The sequence below is a fragment of the Alosa alosa genome, chromosome 3 (assembly GCF_017589495.1).
Source record: "Alosa alosa isolate M-15738 ecotype Scorff River chromosome 3, AALO_Geno_1.1, whole genome shotgun sequence".
Lineage (NCBI taxonomy): Eukaryota > Metazoa > Chordata > Actinopteri > Clupeiformes > Clupeidae > Alosa > Alosa alosa.
Window position 1 is genome coordinate 13,902,133 of NC_063191.1, and position 22,218 is coordinate 13,924,350.

A 22,218-nucleotide genomic window follows, 5' to 3' on the forward strand; every position below is an offset into this window, starting at 1 on the left:
TCAAAGCTACAGAGTTATAAATGATTGTGTGTGTGTGTGGGGGGTGGGGGGGTGGTGGTTGATAAAACAGTGGATATGTTTCAAAGTTTTTAATGTACACAGACATTATGACTGTATAAAGAAAACCAAGGCTTTTACAGCGTTGTGCTAATGAAAAATGACCAGTATACCATAAAACACCCCTTGGTCAGAGCTGTTCACCACTGTACATCTTTCTATACATCCTGATGTTCCTGTCTGTCAGGTCACATATATGAACCTCAGGGCAGAGTGGTAGACTGAGTCCTGGGCTTTAAGTGTGCAAGCATTAGCATTTACATCACATCACCATAGAACATTAAAACTGCTTCAACAACTTGTTTCCTACATTCCATAGGGAGGTTGGCTTTGTTTCTGTAGAAGAAACCAATTTTTTGTCTCAGTTTTTTTACTAGGATGGCTATATGGTAATTAAATGGGAGTTTGCCAAGATATCTCAGAAACTCTATCAATACTAGAACCATTTACAGTGGTTATTTGCACACCATTAACCTCAATGGTGTATCGCTGAAAAAAAAAACTGTAATCATAATATGAAAAATGATAATGTGTCCAAGTCATATTTTCAAGCATGTACTGGGAATCAAATACCACTAAATGGCAGGCCAGTGGTCTTGGATGCCCACTAGATCAGTGTTTCTTAAAGGTGCTCTAAGCGATGTTATACGTTTTTTAACTTGTCCCAAAGCTAGACCAGTTAAGAACCACTGCACTAGATGATAGGCCAGCAATCTGCCCATCCTCCAGTTTTGACAATTTTGATGAAAACATATTTTGAAAACAGTTAATGTTATTATCTTAATATTCTGACAAAATATTATGATAGTCGACAGTGGGTCAGAGGTGGTGGTCCTATATCTGGAGGCCGGATTTCACTATCTGGGTTTTTGCTCACAATTTGGTCCCTTTCACTTTGAAAATATCTCCTGCGCCCCTGCACAAGGACCTTTGGGCGTGGAAGTGGTACTGTCTCCTCTCTGGATCGCCGTCAATCTCATCCTCATCTCTTTTACTCTCTGTGCTCCTAGCTGTGGAGGGGACAGAGGATGCTGATGAGGAGAGGAACTTTACTTACTGACCCCAGTTAACCATGTATTTGATTTGGGAGGGAGGCAGTCTAAAGCCACTTCACTTACACATAGAAGGCGGCTCCTCTTTAGATTGGTAACCTTGGGCTTTTAGGGTGTATATCATCCATTGCAGTGCTTTAGCGGACTGGGAGACCTGTAATACAAGGAACATTGGAAAGTTGAGGGGGGAAAAAATAAAATTCTCAACTTATGCTTGTGGGGATCTGCATTATTCACCCCTTTGTTCACTTATGTATCTATTCTGAGGAAAAGGAAAGAGAATGAACTGCTCTGAACCTGTTCCTCCAGCTGAACCATGCGGTGTTCCATGCTCTCACTCCTCTCCGGATGCTGGGTGGCCAAGTACTTATCCTTCATGAAACCCTCCCTTGACATCAAATCCTCCTCCTCAGTTTCAGACAACTGCTTCCCTACACAGAAGCAGACACAAGTAAGCCATTCTGTATTCAGAAAGTTGCCAATGGCTTGAATTTAGGTATACATGGATGGTAAATTCAGGTTTGTGAAGTAAAAACATTATTTCCAAACAGATTTGGGTCATGAAAAGCGAGAGCTTTAAAAGTGAGTTCTTGAGCCAAGAGTTAAAAGTAATAGATATACTATCAAAATAAAGTTTTTGTTGTTTTAGCTGAAGTCCATTACTCTATACTGCTATACGTTAGCCTAAAAATCTAGACGCGCCCCTAGCGGCAGCAAATTACATTTGCTTCCAGGGCAAGTCTAGCAACTCTCCGTTGGCTTGTGAGCTCCAGAAATCGAAACTTAATCAGGCCTTTGAAATCGTGTATAGAGTCGTTTGGTGGGCTTAACATAATGAACGGTGAGTGCCCAGACCCTACATTTTTATGTGGGTCTGGCTCGCCACGCTAGCTATACGTAGCTGTGCATAAAAGCATCCGATTGGTTGATAAAGTTATCAGATGACCGTTGCACTCACTCCCCTGCGGGTGGCAGCACATTATGAAGCGCCTGAGCAGGAGGTAGAGGTGGCTGAGGAGGATGAAGGGAGGGGGCGGAGCCGGGCGACTGTGGAACTCCTTAATCAGCTCGTACCTCTCGAACTTCCAGAATGTGTCGCTGTTTTCCTGCACCGCATGAAATGCTTGGCTGTTGAAGCAGAAACAGTCAAAGTCAAACATGATGCTGTGTGAGACAGGTGGCAGTGTATGAAATTTAATCACAGAAATAACTCTCATCAGTACTATCAATACAGATCCGGCGCCAGGCCCGGCCCAGTCAGGGGGCGACTGAAATGTGAAGAGGGGGCGTTGCCAAAAACCCAATACCGTAGGCATGCAGCGTACATTTGCAGAGGCGGACAGAGTACACAGCTTCATTACTTGAGTAAAAGTACAGATACCCTTTGCTAAATTTTACTCAAGTACAAGTAAAAGTACAACAGTCAGATGTCTACTTAAGTAAAAGTACTGAAGTACTTGTTTTCTAAGGTACTTGAGTATCAAGAGTACAAGAGGAGCCTACATTTTCTAAATATTGCATTACTACTGCCACAGTGCTTACATTTATGTACAGAATCGTCCTACATGGAGTTATGAAAAATTTTAATGTTATGTAACATCAAGTCATTTTCATCTTTTTACCATGTTGCCAGGGATGGGCAGTATTTCTAATACATGTATTTAAAATACGTATTTCAAATACAAAATACTATTCTGAAATTGAAATAGTCTGGTGAGGTGGGGCCACAGGTTGCCACATTCCCGGGATAGACCTGCTGGGTCTTCATCTATGGTGTTTCGTCCATGGTTTTGTCTATATAAATCTGACCATGGAGTTGACTTTGGCGGAAAGCTGAAGGTGATTGCTGATACTAGGCTGTCCCAATCAGTGGCGCCTGCACAATCCAATCACATTTGAGAGGGAAACAACAAATTGAGATTTTTTTTTTTTTTTTTTTTTTTAGAAGTAGTAATGGGTACTCCACGGTTATGGATAGAAATGTAGTGGAGTAAAGAGTACAATATTTGCCTCTCAAATGTACTTGAGTAAAGTCATGAGTACTCCCCCAAAATGATACTTGAGTAAAGTACAGATCCCTCAGAATTGTGCTCAAGTACTGTACTCAAGTAAATGTACTTCGTTACTGTCCGGCTCTGAACATTTGTAGCCGACAAGCAATTACCTGATGTAGTGCTATCAAACACATGCACACAGATCGCCGCCAGTACGCACAAGAACCGACAAAAAAACAATGCTATTTGAACCTCTATGATAATAACGTTATCATAGTTCCAATACAATGCCACAAAAGTAAAGGTAAATTAGCTGGCAATGGTAAAATATATAGCTTAAATAAGCAATATTGTTTGCAGGACAGGGCTAAAGTTGCTCGGGAAACTTCCCGTCTGCCTTCTCTAAATGACCTGCCTGTTACCAAAAAAATAATAATATATATATAGTCTATATAATTCAGGGATTAAAGTTATCAGTCGCTACGACAGATATCCATCATTTTATTTCTATAAAGGCCCTGATATCATTGTAGATCCATGTCGTAGAAAAACAAACTGTCGCTTTTATTTTTAGCCTACGTTATTTTGACATTCACATCATTCTCTGAGCGCAGATAGGTGTGTCTGAAATGTCAGCTGGAATAGTGATGTGAGTCGTGAGCAGAGATGTCTGGATGTTTCAAGTGGGCTACGTGAAACGTTGAACATTCAAATTCTGTTAGAAAAAACTTTGAGTAGCCTAGCCTAGTGCAGGTAGAAGCAATTTTTTTTCCAATGTCATTAACGTGAACAATATTAGACAGCTAACCTTATATGGCATTTTCCATGTGAAAAAATGATGTAGATCCTTTTCGAATCCCCTTTGTAATCCATTTTCGAATATCCATTTTAAAACTGGCCAACTAGTGCTACCCCGCTATAATGTCTAATAATGGGCTCTGCTATAACAGTAACTGCAAACGTTAACTGGAATCCACACATTTTGGAACTTCTATCTCCCCTGCACCTCAAATCAAATGGACTTGAGACTGTCACGTTGGATCTAAGAACTTCTGTTAGATTGAGTTAGGCCATTAATGTTTTGAAATAAGATGACTTATTATTTTGTACATGAACAGTGAACTCACTTGAAGATGGCAATGCGGACGTTGATGAGCATAAGGTTGGCAAGGAGAAGGTAAACAGACAGCAAGATGGTGGTCAGCCACTCGGGATAGCCTGGCATTTGATTGGCATTGAGCACAGGGCATTTTGGTAGCAGGGGGTCGGTGCCATTCACAGTGCATGTGGATATGTCAAACTCAGCACCTAGATGGTTAGGGTACATTTTGTACATGTACATGTATCATTTGTATCATATGGACATTTGTAAAAAAAAAAAAAAAAGAACATGTATAGTAATTTCACTGGATGAATATTGTTATAGAAATGTACAGCCTAGCTATGTATATGATTTATCCATTCTTTTGCATATGCTGTTTGCAACCCTCTCCTTAACTGGGTGTTTAAATAACATCTGAATATGACTCACTGTCGATGTCGGTTGGGACATTGCCGAATATGAGGAGGTAGGGATCATACACAGCTCCTCTGATTATCCAGTGCAGTCTCTTCTCGTTGTGAATCTGAATGCCCTGGTTAGCCACCCCGTAGGCGACCACCCAGATACTGAGCAGGGACATGAAGAGGAACAGGTCCACCATCTGGAGAGAGGGACAAACCAACGCACATGAGCCATCTGCTGCCGCTCATAGAGACAAAGGAAAGTAAGGTGAGATGCCTTGTCTATTGTATATTTTAAGCCAGGTAAATACCCACCATCCTTTTGATAATGAGGATTTTTGGGCCCAGGACTTTGCTGATGGTAAAGATGCCAATCAGTCGCAGAAAGAAAAAAATGAAGTCGATGCAGAGGATGACCTTTCCCATGTAAAATGTACTGCTGATCCATCTGCAGGGGAGAGCAAAACAATTTTGGGTAGTGACAGAGATGACCTAGTGACTTTTAAAGGTAATATTAGTAAATAATCGACAGTCTGAGACTCAAATCCAACCTGCAGGCAAGACCAGCGATGAAGAGCAGGAAGGAAACCATGTCAATAATATACATCTTGGATTTCCTTTGGAACTCAAATCCATCCGGATCATCAAAAAGCTAAAGCACACATAGAAATATTGACAAAGTAGAGGAAAGCAAGAGATTAGCGGGACTCAGGTACACAGGGAAATGAATCATTCACAATATTGTCTGTTTATATGTTTGAGTGCATGCCGACATATTTATTCATAAAGAGGAGCAAGAAACAACCAGAGAGAAAGAAACAACTTGGTTACGTCTTACCTGTCTGACCTCCTCAAACACTAAAGAGGTAACCCAGACGTAGAGCAGCCACTCACTCAGTGATGGCGTGGGCTGGAAGTCGACCATCAGCACAAAAGAGAATAGGAACAGGAACCCAAAGTAGGAGGCGAGGTTCCAGAAGAACTTCACCTGTGGGGCTGCGTAGAAGCTCCCCAGTCTGGCTCGGCAGCTCAGCGGCTTCAGCTCGTCACTGTCCTGAGGATCGCTGGAGGAGCAGATCTCTCTCAGTAAAGTTGTTACAGACAAACGGTCTCCAGCAAAGCCGGACAGTAACGGAGTACATTTACTTGAGTACAATTTTGAGGGATCTGTACTTTACTTGAGTAAACTTTGTACTTTACTTGACTACTTTACTCAAGTATCATTTTTGGGGAGTACTCATGACTTTACTCAAGTACATTTGAGAGGCAAATATTGTACTCTTTACTCCACTACATTTCTATCCATAACCGTGAGTACCCGTTACTTTTTCTAAAAAAAAAGGAAAAAAGAAAAATCTCGGAAACCCTCAATTTGTTGTTTCCCTCTCAAATGTGATTGGATTGTGCAGGCACCACTGATTGGGACAGCCTATCAGCAATCACCTTCAGCTTTCCGCCAAAGTCAACTCCATGGTCAGATTTAGATAAGAGACGAAACCATGGACGAAACAATGGATGAATATGCAGCAGGTCCATCCCAGGAATGTGCAAATCCGTGGCCCCACCTCGCCAGACTATTTCAATTTTCTGAACAAGTGTTCTTCAAGTGTTTCAATTACAAAATAGTATTTTGTATTTGAAATACGTATTTGAAATACATGTACATATTAGAAATACTGCCCATCCCTGGCAACATGGTAAAAAGATGAAAATGACTTGATTTTACTTTCAATTCATTTTACATTCTCCAAGGTATTAACATTACAATTTTTCATAACTCCATGTGGTACATTTCTGTACAGAAATGTAAGCACTGTGGCAGTAGTAATGCAATATTTAGAAAATGTAGGCTCCTCTTGTAGGCTACTCTTGATACTCAAGTACTTTTAAAAACAAGTACTTCAGTACTTTTACTTAAGTAGACATCTGACTGTTGTACTTTTACTTGAGTAAAATTTAGCTAAGGGTATCTGTACTTTTACTCAAGTAATGAAGCTGTGTACTCTGTCCGCCTCTGGTCTCCAGTAGCAAACAGCACAAAGCAAATAGCTTATCAGCCCCAGCACATGAAAGCGTAGATGAGTTCCCATGTGAGTGCATTTGATTGGACACTGAATATGTGGCTCTGTGGCTCATCTTGTTCTCACCGGAATAGAGCCTTACCTGATATCGGTCCAACTTCCTGTCTCAGACTCCATTGCCAACATCTCCTTCCTCATGGCCTCCTTTTTAATGTCCTCGTCACATCTGGGAAGAAAGATGCTTGATCAGTTCATAAGCAGGGTACCGGGTTGTGTTTTTAGTGTTGACCTCATTCAGTCACAATTAAAATAGTTGCTGGGTTTGTAATACTGGGTTGTAAAACAAAAAAGTTGATCATAACTTTTTAATCAATTAAGCTGATCAATTAAGAGAGCTTGGTAAGATGATACTGTTTTATCCAGATGCATAGGACATCTTCCCTTTAAGTGTACCTATAGGTTATGAAGCCTGTGTAGATGAGTGGAAAGAACAGCATGCAGAGAAATATCTTCCACTGAGGGGTGTCCAGAGCCAGCTCTCCACACCAGATCTGGGTGAGATAAGCCTGAGGCAGCAATATGACCTTATGTCAGACCAGCAGGCGACAGAATACCCAGGAATTACAAGCCTCACTTTCTTAAATTAAAGGTCTCATGATATCCTTCAATGAAAAATACAGTAAAACTCTGATAAGAACAATGGTTTAAATATTGAATTCATCCCTAAAACACAGAGAGAGAGAAAGAGAGAGAGGCATCGACAGACAGACCTGAACCCCTGAATGTGCCACAAAGCTCTTGTCTTCCGCCTCCACTGCCAATTGAAGACATGTGGTTTTGCCCCAGGATGGTGAAATTCGGATCAGAAGTCTCTGGAGTAGCTGCTGGTCATCTTTGCTATGGCACTGACTGAACACACCTGGGATACCAATGTGTGTGTGTGTGTGTTTGTGACAGAGACAGGAGGAAAAGAAAGAGAGAGAATGAGAGAAGAGAATGGAGTAACCGTCTTTAATATCTAACAGAAATAGGAGAATTACTGCTGTTCTATATTTACTGTAGCAGACATTATCTACATTCACTGATTAAGGAAACTCCCTCTATAGAAATAAAATATAATGTTTAAAATTAGCCGAGTCAGGCTGCTCACTCAAATCTAGCATGACCTCTTTTTCTGTTTCAGAGTTTTGCTCCCTTAAGAAATATCAATGAACTGCATTAAAGAGGCCCATGAACCACATTGAACCATATCATTTCTATTAGTCATAGACTTCATATCTAAAAAGAAACATGCAGCTCAGATAAAGCAACTTCTTTATGAAGCATGAGTTCACCAGCATGAAAGTCAAAGACTGAAAACATTGCTTATGGTATTACCAATGGCCTGTCTCTCATAGTGGTTGGCAAGTTGTCTCAAGTCATTGGCATCATCTTCGTCATCATTCTCAGACTCCTGTGCCAGCTTTTTCAGAATTTTGCTGGCTGCCAAAGCAGCAGCCGTGCTGTCTCTACACTGTCAAAACAGCACAACGTTTCCATTAATAACGTAACAAACATGAACATTGGTTTTGAAACACTTGCTCAAGTGATTTATGGAAATGAAACATGCAGGTGATAAAGATAGCATGGATAGTTTATAGTTGAGTCAGAATGCTGCATAAACTGCATTTCCTGTGTTAATGCTATGAAGCATGTCTGCCATGTGCATTTCCAGTTTAATTATTAAAATACCTGCCTATGAGGGTTATGAAAATATATGAGCAAATTAAAAAAATGCTGATATCTATGTATGCTGGATGAATCTGAAACAAATTCCCCTTTCAGTATGTCCATTTCAGTCCACCAAACGCATATATGTGACTCACTTTATCACAAGTCAATTTCCCAGTGTTCACGTGAATTGTTTCAATGGTTTAAATTGTTATGATAGTGGAAGACAGGGTGAGTACTGACGGTTGTAGGTGTTGCATTCAACCCATTCTCTTATAGAACACAGTGGTGTTTTCTGTTGTCCTGTACCTGTTCCCAGGCAATCTGGGCCAGCTCTCTGTTATTCTGCAGAACGGCCCACAGGAAGAAGTCTCTCCCAGGGTCTCTCTGAGGGATGAGACAGTTAACAGTTTTTTTGACACTCAGAATCAAGAAACATTAGAAGCCCCTAAAGAAATATATGCAAAAAAAGTGTGCACTAAGAACTTTCTTGTCCTCACCTAAAACTCAAAGCCCCTGAGAAGACATGGACATTTTCTAATGTTCTGGTTCATTCTTCTGGGCTTCTGGTGAATGAACCAGAACATTTTCTAATGTTCTGGTTTATTCTTCTGGTAAGCTTCTGGTGAGCACCAGATAGTTTCTTGTGCTCACCAGAAACGTACATGCTCTCCAGAAACATGTTTTTTTTATGCACATGTCCCTTTAGAAGCCCCATGACCAACAACCTCTATCCACACACTGTGCATCCATTAGATCAATGACACATATTTTTTATTTATCTCTGTCTTGACACTTCAGACTTACAATCACAGGGTTGTCGTCGACCATCTTGATAAACTCGTGCGAGGGAGAGTAAATGGGCTGGGTGAAGCTGCCTAGTAGCTGGCGCACCACCTCAGCCACCGCTGCCAGAGACACCTGCCTCCGCCCGCCCTTGTTGCCCTGCATCTGCTTGACCAGCTTGCGCCGGAAGAGGCAGCTGGGCATAGCGTTGTAGAGCTTGAGCAGCATCTTGTCCCCAGACAGGAACTGGGGGATGCTGACGCCGTTCTCCAGCAGCAGCCGCACAAACTCCGACTTGTGGCCCACCAGGGCGAGAACATGGCCTTGTGCAGGTCGCCCGACTGCAGAGAGAAGAGAGGAACAAACAATCCATGGCATGAGATCATTGGGGGTTCCAGTTCCACGCCATCATTGAGTGAGTGGAACTCACTCTGTCATTCGGTTTTTGTCATGACAAGTTAGGGTTAGGGTTATTGTCATTCAGTTTTTGTCATGACAAGTTATGACAGTGTCATGCCACTCTTATGTAGATACTGTCAAGTGAAGTGTTATCAAAAACTTTTGTGTGATGTGCTTCCATCGCTTAACTAGGATCAACAAGGCTCTGGGTTAGAATCCCTGGGAGCGCACATGTAGAATAAATTACTCCTTTCCACTGCTGTGGCCTCGGATAGAGCTTTTTATTTAATTAATTTAAATAGACTTCGGTAGAACATGAGAAACCTAATGTGAATGTTTAAGGCTAAAAGACTGAAAGGCATCTTAAAATAGTAAAAGTGAAAAGTAAATAGTGTTTAACAGGCACTCCTCTACAACTGTGCCAACTGTGGTGAATGCCAACCTGCCACTGGCTCTCCTCTGTCAAGATTTCGCTCTCAGCAATGTCCACACGGTTCCAGGCCACGGCCAGCTCCAGCTCCCTCTCCAAGCCCCTCTGCCCTGCGTTTTCCTCACTCCTGGACGCTGAAAAAGGAAAACCAACGTTATACACAAATTATCGGAACGCCCCCTATTACCACCAGTCCCGTGTTTCCGTCCTCTTGCGTGTATGTGTCACTTAATATTAATTTCTATACAAACCAAGACGGTGGATTCCTAAAGAAACGCAAGCACCCACACCATTGGTGTATCTAAATTATCTATGTACCAAAAATGACATTTTACCGTGACTCGAAGAGCTGTAAACAGTGTAAACAGGCTGCGTGTACAAATCTGCTTGGAGCTCCAGTGGAATTTTGAAGTAGCGACGAGAATTCTCAGTCTAACTGTTCATGTGCCGTGCGAAAGGGTGGAAGTAGATGACCCACCAGGCCAGCACTAACCTCCGAGCGTGGTAAACACAATCGGATATTTCAGGCAGTAAAAGCCCCGGTAAGAACCAAATCAGATTTTGTTCAAATCTACACACCTATGGCTACTGAAAAATGTAATGTCATTTATCAAATGTTATTTTGAAGTATTAAAAAACTTTGTTGTTTTAGGATTTTCGAACGAAATGGGGGATAATTGGAGGTGTTACGATATAGATATCAGCAATCAGGCTTTTTAACGAGAACTACTGACTAATGCTGCTGTATAGTATCAGTGTTGTTGTTTTTTTGTCACGTTATTCATTTATTTTTCGATTGCGCTCTTCCAGTGTCTATATCTGGTGTCATAATAAATATTTACTGTTACTGTGATGTACTGTATATATCTATCTATCTATCTATCTATCTATCTGAATTTGGCACACACCTCTACATTAGCGTTACAGTCAGTGGGCCTGCAATTAATCGATTTTACATTTAGGTAATTTGAGCGACACACAACTTAATTAAACAACAACAATTAATTGCCTACTAATCTGTAATTAATATCAATGTTTGAGGATATTTTAGAAAAACAATGATGACCTCTCAAGTCATGAAAGTTTGAGCGTGAGACACACTTAGTGATCCCAGTCAAAAATGATGATGACTGCAAGGAGTTTGCAAAGTTGAAGAGATCAATAACACATCTAATCATGCAGAAAGTGATGGCGGATAGTGGGTTGTACGTCCATGACATCAGTTTCCTGTCGACTGAGGGCTGTTCACAGTAATGGGCATCCATTGTGATACTTTTCAGTTCCGCCTCAACTGAGTCTGGATCGCTAACCATCATGTAATTTAGTTTGAGGATAGAAGCCACAATGGAAGATACATTAGGAAAGTCACAGTAGCTTTACACCAAAACTCTTTCTAATACTATTATTTAGCCTCTAAGAGCATCATCTATCATGGCTAAAGCGACCTAATAATATTTGAGTGTAAATTCTTAGGCTGGCACAGGGTAAGATGGGGATGGGTACCTTTCAGGTAGGCCTGGAGAATGGCTACGTCCATATCGCTGTTCTTGTCCTCATCCACGTGGAACACGGTCAGGAGATGTGGCATCCTGATGATGTCCTGGATCTGTGAGACAGTTTCAGAGTTAGGTGTGTGTACTTACATACACATACTGTATGTGTAAAGTCTTTCCATCGCTTAAAGGAGAATTCCGGTGTGATATTGACCTAAAGTCTGTTGAAACATGACACCGAGTGTGAATGTATGTCTCATAGCCCATCTTGGCTTGTCCCCTGCACTCCAAAATCTGGCTAGTAAACTGGTAGTTTACTTACAAGACGATTTATACAGACAGTATCTTCACAAAGTTTAGCATTTAGTCACGATAAGTCGAGCGACGAGTATGATACAGGTATGATAAGGGATCAGATTCCAAAAATAATTCTGTGGAAATGCATGGATTCCAGTTGCTGCTACTGGAAGAAACTGGAATCCATGCATTTCCACAGAATTACTTTTGGAATTTGATCCCTTATCATACCTGTTCATTCTTACTCGTCGCTCGACTTATCGTGACTAAATTCAAGATGGCTGCAAACGCTAAACTTCGTGAAGATACTGTCTGTATAAATCGTCTTGTAAGTAAACTACCAGGGCTTTTTCAAAGTTCTCAATGTCTCGTTTTAAATGTCAGGGCCCTCGGAAGTCTACCAATGAAGTGTGGAGATACGTTGAGCCTCGCAAATGGTGTAAAACAGTAATTTATATGCATGGCTTGGCCGATGCCGAGGCACCCCCATTGAAAAAGCTTTTGGTAGCATCGGCTACCTAGCGCCAGATTTTGGAGTGCAGGGGACAAGCCGAGATGGGCTATGAGACATACGTTCACACTCGGTATCATGTTTCAACACACTTTAGGTCAATATCACACCGGAATTCTCCTTTAACTGAAGTAATATGTAGACAATTCCCAGGCTCTGACAGTGCCATGTTGTACATATATCGAATACCAACCAACCAATGCTGTAACCAAGGATAAAGGTGTCTGTGTCTCTTTTCAGAGGGAGGTGTATGTACCATATGCCTATTATGATACTTCTGAACATGTTAGAATCTTGCATCATAATTCAGCAACTGAACCAATCTACCAATAACAAACATGCAAGAACCTGCATCATGCAGCGATAACTAGATGACCACCCTCTGTGCTACCTTTTTAGCCCATTTGATGTCAGAGAAGTCATTGTACTCCTGTCCAAAGAACCTCTTCATGTGCCTCTGGATCAGAGCCAGGGTGACCTGTGATACGGGCTTCCCGGCCACGTTAGCGATCACGTCTGCCATCCGGCCCGAGCCCTCCAGAACCACACACGGGGTGCCGCTCAGCATGGCACTGTAGATGGTCTGTTGGGACACAGAGATAGACACACTCTAAACCCTGACAGTCAATCAAAATAATAATTATTAACATAACTTAATACTTATTCAAATACTTACATTACACAGTAGTTTTAATTTAATTAAAAAAAATATTGCTTAAAAAGGATTAGGATAGGTATTATAGATGGTTTGTTAGGGCACACAATGAACAATATGCTAGATGCCCCTACAAGGTAAATTAACAGAAGCTCTTACATTCAGATCGTCCTGTCCTCCATTCAATAACATGCACACAGCAGGGATCTTCAAATGACTTTCTGAAAGAAGCAGTCACACACACACACACGCACACACACACACACTATAAGCAAACATTGCAACTAACTGGCTGATATCAGCATTTAGCATGTTGGGGAGAGGTGATTGAGAATATTACTTTGATTTTGCCTGAGTCGGTTTCCCAGGGGCTGCTCTGCGATGAACTTCTCCAGGCGGCTGCGCAGGTCGATCTCCACGCCGTAGTGGCCATGCGTGCCGTCGTCCACCAGCAGGAAGTGCGAGTGGTTGCTGTCTAGGCAGGAGAGCCGGCCCTTGCTCTGTTCGTCCACTGTGTAGTGGGCAGGGAAACAGCCCTAGAGAGAGAGGCAAAAAACAAACAAATACAAATAGACAGGCAGACAGTGGGACAGATGGATAAGGAATGTGCCATGAAGTGGAACAGCATAGTTCAAATGTGATATATAATGTTAACATGTTATGTTTAATGTATGTAACCCAAATCAGAAAAAGTTGGGACGTTGTGTAAAATGCAAATAAAAACAGAATGTAATAGTCTGCCAATGTTGTAAACTCATATTTAGTTGCTGAAAGGACACAGACAACTTATCAAATGTTGAATATTTGACAAATATGGAAATGACAAATTTGACCATTATATGGAAAATATATGTTCATTTTGAATTTGATACCAGCAACACATTTCAAAAAAGTTGGGTAACAAAATGCTGGAAAAGTTGTGTAATGATAAAGAAAACAAAAGAAGGAATGTTTCTTTTACTTAAACTAATTAAGGTAACTGGCAACATGATTGGGCAATAAAACGAGCATCCCAGAGAGGCAGTGTCGCTTAGAAGTAAACATGTAGGGCTATTCATCACTCTGTGTAAACCTGTGTGGACAAATGATGAAACAATTTCATTTTAATGCTTCTTAACAAGTATTTGAGGAGTTCATCATCTACAGTACATAATAATATAATTAAATAGTCAGAGAATCCAGAGAAATCCTTGCAAACTAGTGATAGAGCTGAAAAACATGGATGGCCGTGGTCTTTTGGACGGTATTTGGTGTTTTAAGCCCCCAATGTCGTCTTCTAGGCAGCGCTGCATGGAAGGTTTAGGGTTAAGGTTAGGTGCCTTGAAATCGACGGTCGCAGCACTGCCTTGAAGTCAACGGTGCAGGCTTAAAACACCATCAAGCCTTTTGGACCTCAGGTGGCACTGCATTAAAACCAGACCTGTTTCTGTAAAGCAAATTATTGTATGGGCTCAGGAAAACCTCTGATAACCATTGTCTATGGGCATAGTTTGATATTCATTTAGAAATGCTAGTGCAAACTTTACCATGCAACAGCCAGAATTGTATTAAGAGATAATACAAGAAATACCACCGTCTTATCTGGGCCTGAGCTGGTTTAAAATTGACAGAGGTAAGGTGGAAAAAAGGTCCTGTGGTTAGATCAAAATGTGCTATTCTTTCTTGGAAATAATGGACTCATCTTTCCATAAAGAGGAGAGGGCCTATCCAAGTATCCAACCTATCCAACTTATTTTACTGCTTTGTTCAAAACCCAACATCTATGACGGTGTAGGTGTATTAGTGCCTACAGCATAGGCATCTTGCACATCTGGCAAGGCACAATCAATTCTGAATGATGTATACAGGTGCTAAAATGGCCTTCCTGCAGCCCAGACATGTCAAATTTGGTGCATCATGGAATGAAAAACATGATTGATAATACCTCATACTGTTGAGCAACTGAAATCCTATATCGGGCAGGAATGGGACAACTTTTAATTCTCAAAACTCTAGCAACTGGTCTTCTCAGTTCCTAAACATTTACAGGATTTTGCTAAATGAAGATCTGAAGCAGCACAGTGGTGAACATTCCCTCTCCCAACTTTTTTTAAAACATGTTGCTGGCATGAAATTCAAAATGATCATATATTTTCCATGAAATAGGTAATTTTCATTCATTTTAGTTTAATTCATTTTCAACATTTGATATGTTGTCTATGTCCTTTTTGGCGCTAAATATGGGTTTACTATAGATTTGCAGATTATCACATTCTGTTTTTATTTGCATTTTACACAACGTCCCAACTTTTTCTGATTTGGGGTTGTACAAATACGTACAGTATGCCTATGTACAGCATGTACAGTACAGTACTGGTACAAAATGGTAAGAAATCAGATGATCCTTAGTTATAGCCATATTAGCACTTGTTCGTCCATACCTCAGGGTGTACGAGGGACTGGCGTTTGTGTACGGTTCCCCAGGGGGCCACCCCGAATGCCACGATCTCCCCCCGGGCAGAGCTGCTATTGAGGGTGTAGTCACGCACGGCCATCCCCACATGCTTCATCACCCCAGTGTGGGTGCCCCCAGTGATGATCCAGGCACCTGCCCAAACACCAGTAATACTGATAATTATTACAACCATACCAGATATACAGGAAATATATATCTTTATAGTCCAAGTGGAGAGAGTGGGAACATATACTGATAATTATTACAACCATACCAGATATACAGGAAATATATATCTTTATAGTCCAAGTGGAGAGAGTGGGAACATGGATATGTGCTTCTGATGGCAGTTGGGATGGTAATCATAAGTACTTTTTAAATGTATAATTGCATTACTTGGATTTCAAATTGTCTCTGTAAGTGCAATTAAACAAATGCAATGCAATTTAAAAAGTGTAAATTATATCACAATGACAGGTGTCATTTGTTGTTCTCTCTAAAACAAGCACATGGTCATCCAGTTTAGATGACTCACTTTCATGTGCAAGTAGGTACTGTATTACTACGGCCTTCAGGGATGCTATCAAGGGGTCTTACAATGCAGTAATTCCATTTCAATCTATTGTTAAACATCACAGGTTATTGAGGAATAAGGCTACAGTGATGATGATCTGTGATCTGGTCCATAGCTCAATGGTAAGTCATCCGCCTGCTGCTGCCCAAAAGACCCAGGCTTGAGTCCCGATGATCCCCTTGATGCCCAATCCCAAAACACACGGTGTGCCCATGCTCTAAAACGGCTTGGACGCCGTTCATTGTCGTTTGCGACTATATTTAAATGCTGTATTTGAGCTGCTGTTGATAACGGAGTGTGCTGACCTGTGCTCTGGGCGACTTTGATGAGTCCTCTACGGAACTTCTGCTTCAGGTGTGTCCTCATGTAGAAGTTCTTGGCCCCACCTGTGACTGAGATGAGCAGGTTCGGGGGGCGGAGCTTCCAGTATTTCGTAATCAGGTGGTACAAAACATGGGAGGGGGTGTCTGAGGAGATGCGTACATACTGCGTGCACACACACACACACACATGCAGACAGTATATATAATTAACTGCACAAATCACCAATACAAGTGCACAAGGTGACATTGCCTCCATCCACAGCCACACCAATGGATTTGTGTGTGCTACTTGCACATAAATTTGCAAACACAAACACAAACAAACTAGCACATTTCCAACAGCGTTCAAAATGGCCTGGGTAACACCGTTACTTAAGAAAGCTACTCTCAACCCTGCTCAAGTTGAGAACTACCGCCCTGTCTCACTCCTGCCTTTCCTATCTAAAGGCATGAAACGAGCAGTCTCCAAACAGGTCTCTGACTTCCTTTCACAGAACAACCTTCTGATCCAAATCAGAAGCCACTGTAACAGAAGCCTTAAAAGAAGCCAGGGCGACCGCTTGGTCATCAGTACTCATTCTGCTGTTCAACCAACTGTACAACCAACTAACCTTCTCAGATCATGTTGCCTCAGTCGTCCGGTCATGCCGTTTTGCACTCTACAACATACGGAAAATCAGGACTTACTTGACTCAAGATGCTACCCAACTTCTGGTTCAGGCAATAGTCATCTCACGACTCGACTACTGCAACGCCCTCCTGACAGCCTGCGCAGTGAAACCCCTTCAAATGATCCACTACGCGGCGGTGCGCCTGGTCTACAACCAACCCAAAAGGGCACATGTTACCCCGCTGCTCATCCAGCTACACTGGCTACCTATGGCGGCCCGCATCAAATTCAAGGCTCTAACACTTGCCTACAAAGTAGTCTCCGGTTGAATGCCCTCATACAGACATACCCTACCTCTAGACCGAGACGCTCCTCAGACGAACGATGGCTAGCTCTACCACCGGTACGCTCAGGCCAATCCAAACTTTTCTCATCTGTTGTTCCTCGTTGGTGGAACACACTGCCAGTTCCTACAAGGGCAGGGACATCCCTCTCCATTTTCAAAAAACTCCTGACCCAGCTCTTTAGGGAACATCTCCTCTCATAGCACCACTTACAACGTCTTGAACTGACACAAAACTGTTAAAAACAGCACTCACTGATGCACTTATTCTTACTGTACTCTAGCATCCTAAAATTGTTGAGAATTGCTTTAAAACGTAAACTGTTTACCATGTTGTTAGTCCCTTTGGTTAAAAATGCATCAGCCAAATGTAATTTAATATAAGGCAAATGGCAGGGTGCAATCATACCTTTAAGTATGCAAAGATCGGAAGTGCAATTAAATACACACAGTGTCTGAAACGGGTAAATGTGTTCACCTTGGCCTTGTTTAGGCCGAGGCCTCCGAAGTCGATACCTCCAAAGGCGTCGGTGGGAACCTCGCGCATGTGCTTCTCTCCCTCCCAGGACTGTCCCAGAAACCTCTCTGGCACGATGGTCGCCACCACATGGTGGTCTTTGGGGTAGCCACATTTGCAAAAGCCCTCTCTGCCAAAGACCACAGTGACACAGTATGGGAAGAGAATGATACTCTGTAGGCCTTAGGAGAAGACTAACGTTTCTGAAATGGCTTTTGAGTAAATCTTGCAATGTCCTAATAGCTGTTCATAGATATCTAGGGCAGTCAATACTGCCCTGTCTCTTGTTTAAAAGTATTTGCCTCTAAGCAGGTCAAACTATAGTAGCTGTAGTCATCAAAGTGTATTTCGGGGATCTTATACAAATTAGCCCCATCAGGCCACTACAAAATACAGCAGCAAAAGAGACCTCATTCACATGCAAATAGACATGACACAGACCACACTCTTGCTCACACAGACACATATGTGCACACTAAGGATGTGACATCTCAAATCAGCGTAAAGCTTTCGAAGCAACGCAGCCAGCCAAGGACTTGAACAAACTTCTTCTCCACTACAAAGCATTTGACAGCTTTGTTCTACCATATACGGCACTGGGGTGTCGGAATTGCACACACACACACACACACGTTATCAGTCCCTGCACAATACTACTAGCCTGCACACCAGACAACATCAGACAGACAGACAGACCCACCTCTCAGTCTGCATGTAGAAGCAGCACTCCTTCTTTTTGATATTCTCCTTAATCCAGGACTTGATCAAGCAGCGCTAGAGGGAAGGGGAGAAAGTCAGGTACTTTCCAGGCTGGGCTGAATGAGAGAGCAAGAAGAAGAGAGAGACAGAAAGAGAGAAGGAGAGAGAGAGAGAGAGAGAGAGGAAGGAAAGACAACGGGGCGGTTGCCCAGTAGGTTGCCATGTCGAGACTCAAAGCATCAGTGCTGTTCTGTGTTCTGCTGTGCTGTACTGCAGCATCAGTGATGTCACATAGAGGAGACGGTAGCACAGGGGCTGCCGCTGAGCTCGGCTGAAATCTAAGCAGCAGTGCGCGAGCACAGGTGTCTTTAAGGTGTCACACAGGTGTCTTTAAATGTAAAATTTCATTTATAAAAGCAGTAAAAGGGGAAATACTTTTTATATGCACTATCTACATAATATACAAAATACAGTATCCTACCCCGCTTAATGGGGATTAAAGGACTGTTCCATGAGAGAGCACCAGTGTCTGTCTGTGTGTGTGTGTATGTGTTTTTTTTCCCTTGGGGATCAATAAAGTATCTATCTATCTATATAAATTGTGAAATGTGGCAAATTTCCTGACATATACTCTCAGTAACAAAAGGGGTCATGAAGAGAACATGGACAAATATGGTATTTTTTTATATAAAATGGTTGCATGTTTAATAAGATGGACAATGACTGATTAAGTTATCAGTTATCTTACCCTTGGGTTGGCTACTAGATAATCCTGGAGTTGGATAGGAGATAGTTCAATTTGGTGGATGTTTGGCTCCATTTCTGGTAACAGATTAATATTAATTTGAGATTATTTACCTTAAGTGACCAATGGTTGAAAGCTATCCTTAATCATACTGCAGCTCAATAAATCATCATGTTCACTAATGTTTTTAATTAAACATACTTTATCAGAAAATGTGCAGTCTGCTGTATATGATGATGAAACTTACCTAACCGATCTTGCTTAAATTATGTTAACACAAGGAACAATAATAAATGCTACAAATATTGTATACCCATATTGGTAACACTTTCTATGAAGGTTGTATTTATAACGCCCTATGAATGCATTCATAATGTTTTATAAGGTGTCTATAAAGCATTGTAATGCTTATTATTACCATCTATATGTATTCACAAGTCATCATAACCAACTTCATGATGCATTATGACAGCTAATTATGAATGATTATACTACTTTGCTTTGCTAAATGCGTATAGTGATGCATAAAGACTACTGTAGTCCTATATATCTATAGCTATAAGTATATGTAATAAAGTTATAACAATTTATACATCTCCGTACAGCACACAATTATAAACAGCTATGCAATATCATAAGTGTTATTTGTCAGCTCTAAGTAAAGTGACAAGAATATGACCCTATTATCCTACAATGAAATGAGAGCCTGGACAGTAAAGGCAAAAGGAATGCATTTAGTTCACTTTATTTTCATTTAAACCAACACACATAATCAGACTGATTACCAATGCTCTGAGCACATTAAACAAACACAATGAGACAGGCAAAAAAAGTGGCACGGCATGGTCCTATATTTTGTGGTGGTGGTTATTATTGGAATCAAGGGCATAGGTTTGGTCTCAGCTTTGGTGGGGACATAAATATTTTATTTATGTTACCGAGTACGGAAATGCATCATAGTTTAGGATTGAATATGTCTATGCATTTATGCGACTCTAAATTATATTTGTATTTGCTTAACTGTAATTGGAATTCTTTTGCTGTAAGATGCCATTGCCTTCATGGCGATTTCCTTTGTTATTTTAGACTGTTGGCAATACAGAATATCACAATACAGAAGTGAATCTACTCCATCTCATATTGTACAGCAATGCTGCTGACTCCAACTGAATTGACAATTTGACATAGGCTAATAATTAGGACTTCACCTGAAGCCCTGATGCTGTTTCCTCAACCTGCCATCCATCTGTAGTGATTTGATGCTGTCTTTCCTGCATACAAAGTGGTTCATTCATTTTGTAGCCTATCCTTTGGCTAGCGAGTTTAACCCTCCTACCATATTGTATATGATAGTGTTATTTGGATTTTATTCATCAAATAATGATTCATTATATTTGAATAACCAACAGTGTTAACTTATTCACATTGCCAACACGTTTTTACAGCATATGTCATAACAATGCAATGACAGTCCTTCAAACGAATTTGGGTCTCCCTTTTATTTCTCTGCATTGTGTAGGCTACACTCAGAAATACATAACATAAACAGAATGGAAACGAAAAATGTCCAGATCCAATGTTTATTGTGACTTCCAAGATTCTAACTTAAGGTAGGCTAATTAACATTCAGTGACTTGGTAATAGCATCTATTGTTTATCTTTAACAATATCCTGGGTAACATATGCTATCACCAGTTAATACTATTTTTCCACATAATAGAATCTGCATAATTTGAAAGCCTGGTCACTACCACTGCTAGCTTGTGTGGCTAGTTATTTTGCTTACTTACACTCTGCTTTATGAAAAAGCTTCGTATGTCCCCTTTCTTCTTCTTGGGTGGCATAGCTGATCTACACACCACAAAAAGGGGTTTGTATGTATGCTGAAGGGAAAAGGGAATATCAAAATGTTTCACTCTGGCCTTTTATAGGGTAGGCCAGAGCCCGTCATTCTCTGGGTAGGCCTATGTATTGACAGACAGCCCTGGTAACTTACCGTTGTCGTTGACACACCCGCTCGCTTGACTACCAGTGCAAGAATAAAGCAATGTGTGTGCAGCATGCGTGTCAGATAACCCTTCCCCCTCCCCCTCGGTTTTTCAGCCAATCAAACGACGACGTTTCTTGTACTGTCGTGCTGGCTGTCGGAATGATCAGCAGCACAAATGAGTTCGCTAAAATATTGGTGGGGAATTTCATCTTAAAATATTGGTTAGGACTAGTCATGAGCGTCCCACCCTAAATCTACGCCCATGATTGGAATAAAACTCACAATGTCACTGAAATCTATGTTGGGTCATTATGAAAGATCGTTTGAATCAAAATAGGCCTTTGGTTTAAATGAAAATAAAGTGAACTAAGTGAACTACTCATTTCATTGTACCTCATATTTGTTTATAATAACCTTATATCTATTTATAACAACACCTCTAAAGCTGACAAATAACACCTATGACATTAACATAGTAATTTATAATATTGTGCATATGGGGTAAAGATGCTAGACTCGGTACTTAGTTCATTGCACCCTTTAATTACTCAGTGAACTTATATCTGTTAATAATAGGGTCATATTCTTGTCACTTTACTTAGAGCTGACAAATTATACTTATGATATTGCATAGCTGTTTATAATTGTGTGCTGTACGGAGATGTATAAATTATTATAACTTTATTGCATATACTTATAGCTATAGATATATATAGGACTACAGTAGAAGTCAAAAGTCTTTATGCATCACTATACGCATTTAGCAAAGCAAAGTAGTTATGATGCATCATAAAACTGACAAGTGAGTAGGCAGATCTTGACATATTTATAATGCATTCAGATTAAAATTATAAACATTCATAATTAGCTGTTATAATGCATCATGAAATTGGTTATGAAGACTTGTGAATACATATAGATGGTAATAATGAGCATTACAATGCTTTATAGACACCTTATAAAACATTATGAATCCATTCATAGGGCGTTTTAAATACAACCTTCATAGAAAGTGTTACCCAAATGGGTAACCTTATGATGGGGAACACTACATTTGTTTCAGATGTCCATTCCA

At 40.9% G+C, this 22,218-nt stretch overlaps 1 protein-coding gene across 1 annotated transcript; it reads right to left on the bottom strand.

Annotated features, from left to right (window-relative positions):
- Nucleotides 1-781: 781 nt before the first annotated feature.
- LOC125292197 (transient receptor potential cation channel subfamily M member 2-like) lies at nucleotides 782-18,477 on the bottom strand. The gene is given in 25 exon segments (XM_048239397.1): nucleotides 782-1,067; nucleotides 1,176-1,263; nucleotides 1,407-1,540; nucleotides 2,068-2,237; nucleotides 4,231-4,411; nucleotides 4,635-4,806; nucleotides 4,922-5,054; nucleotides 5,158-5,258; nucleotides 5,445-5,670; nucleotides 6,770-6,853; nucleotides 7,081-7,193; nucleotides 7,398-7,546; nucleotides 8,005-8,140; nucleotides 8,647-8,724; nucleotides 9,145-9,440; nucleotides 9,443-9,464; nucleotides 9,965-10,086; nucleotides 11,456-11,558; nucleotides 12,645-12,836; nucleotides 13,068-13,129; nucleotides 13,249-13,444; nucleotides 15,329-15,495; nucleotides 16,222-16,402; nucleotides 17,671-17,839; nucleotides 18,410-18,477. Coding segments are annotated over 25 exon segments (3,426 nt in total). The 5' UTR covers nucleotides 18,424-18,477; the 3' UTR covers nucleotides 782-930.
- Between the last annotated feature and the right edge of the window lie 3,741 nt (nucleotides 18,478-22,218).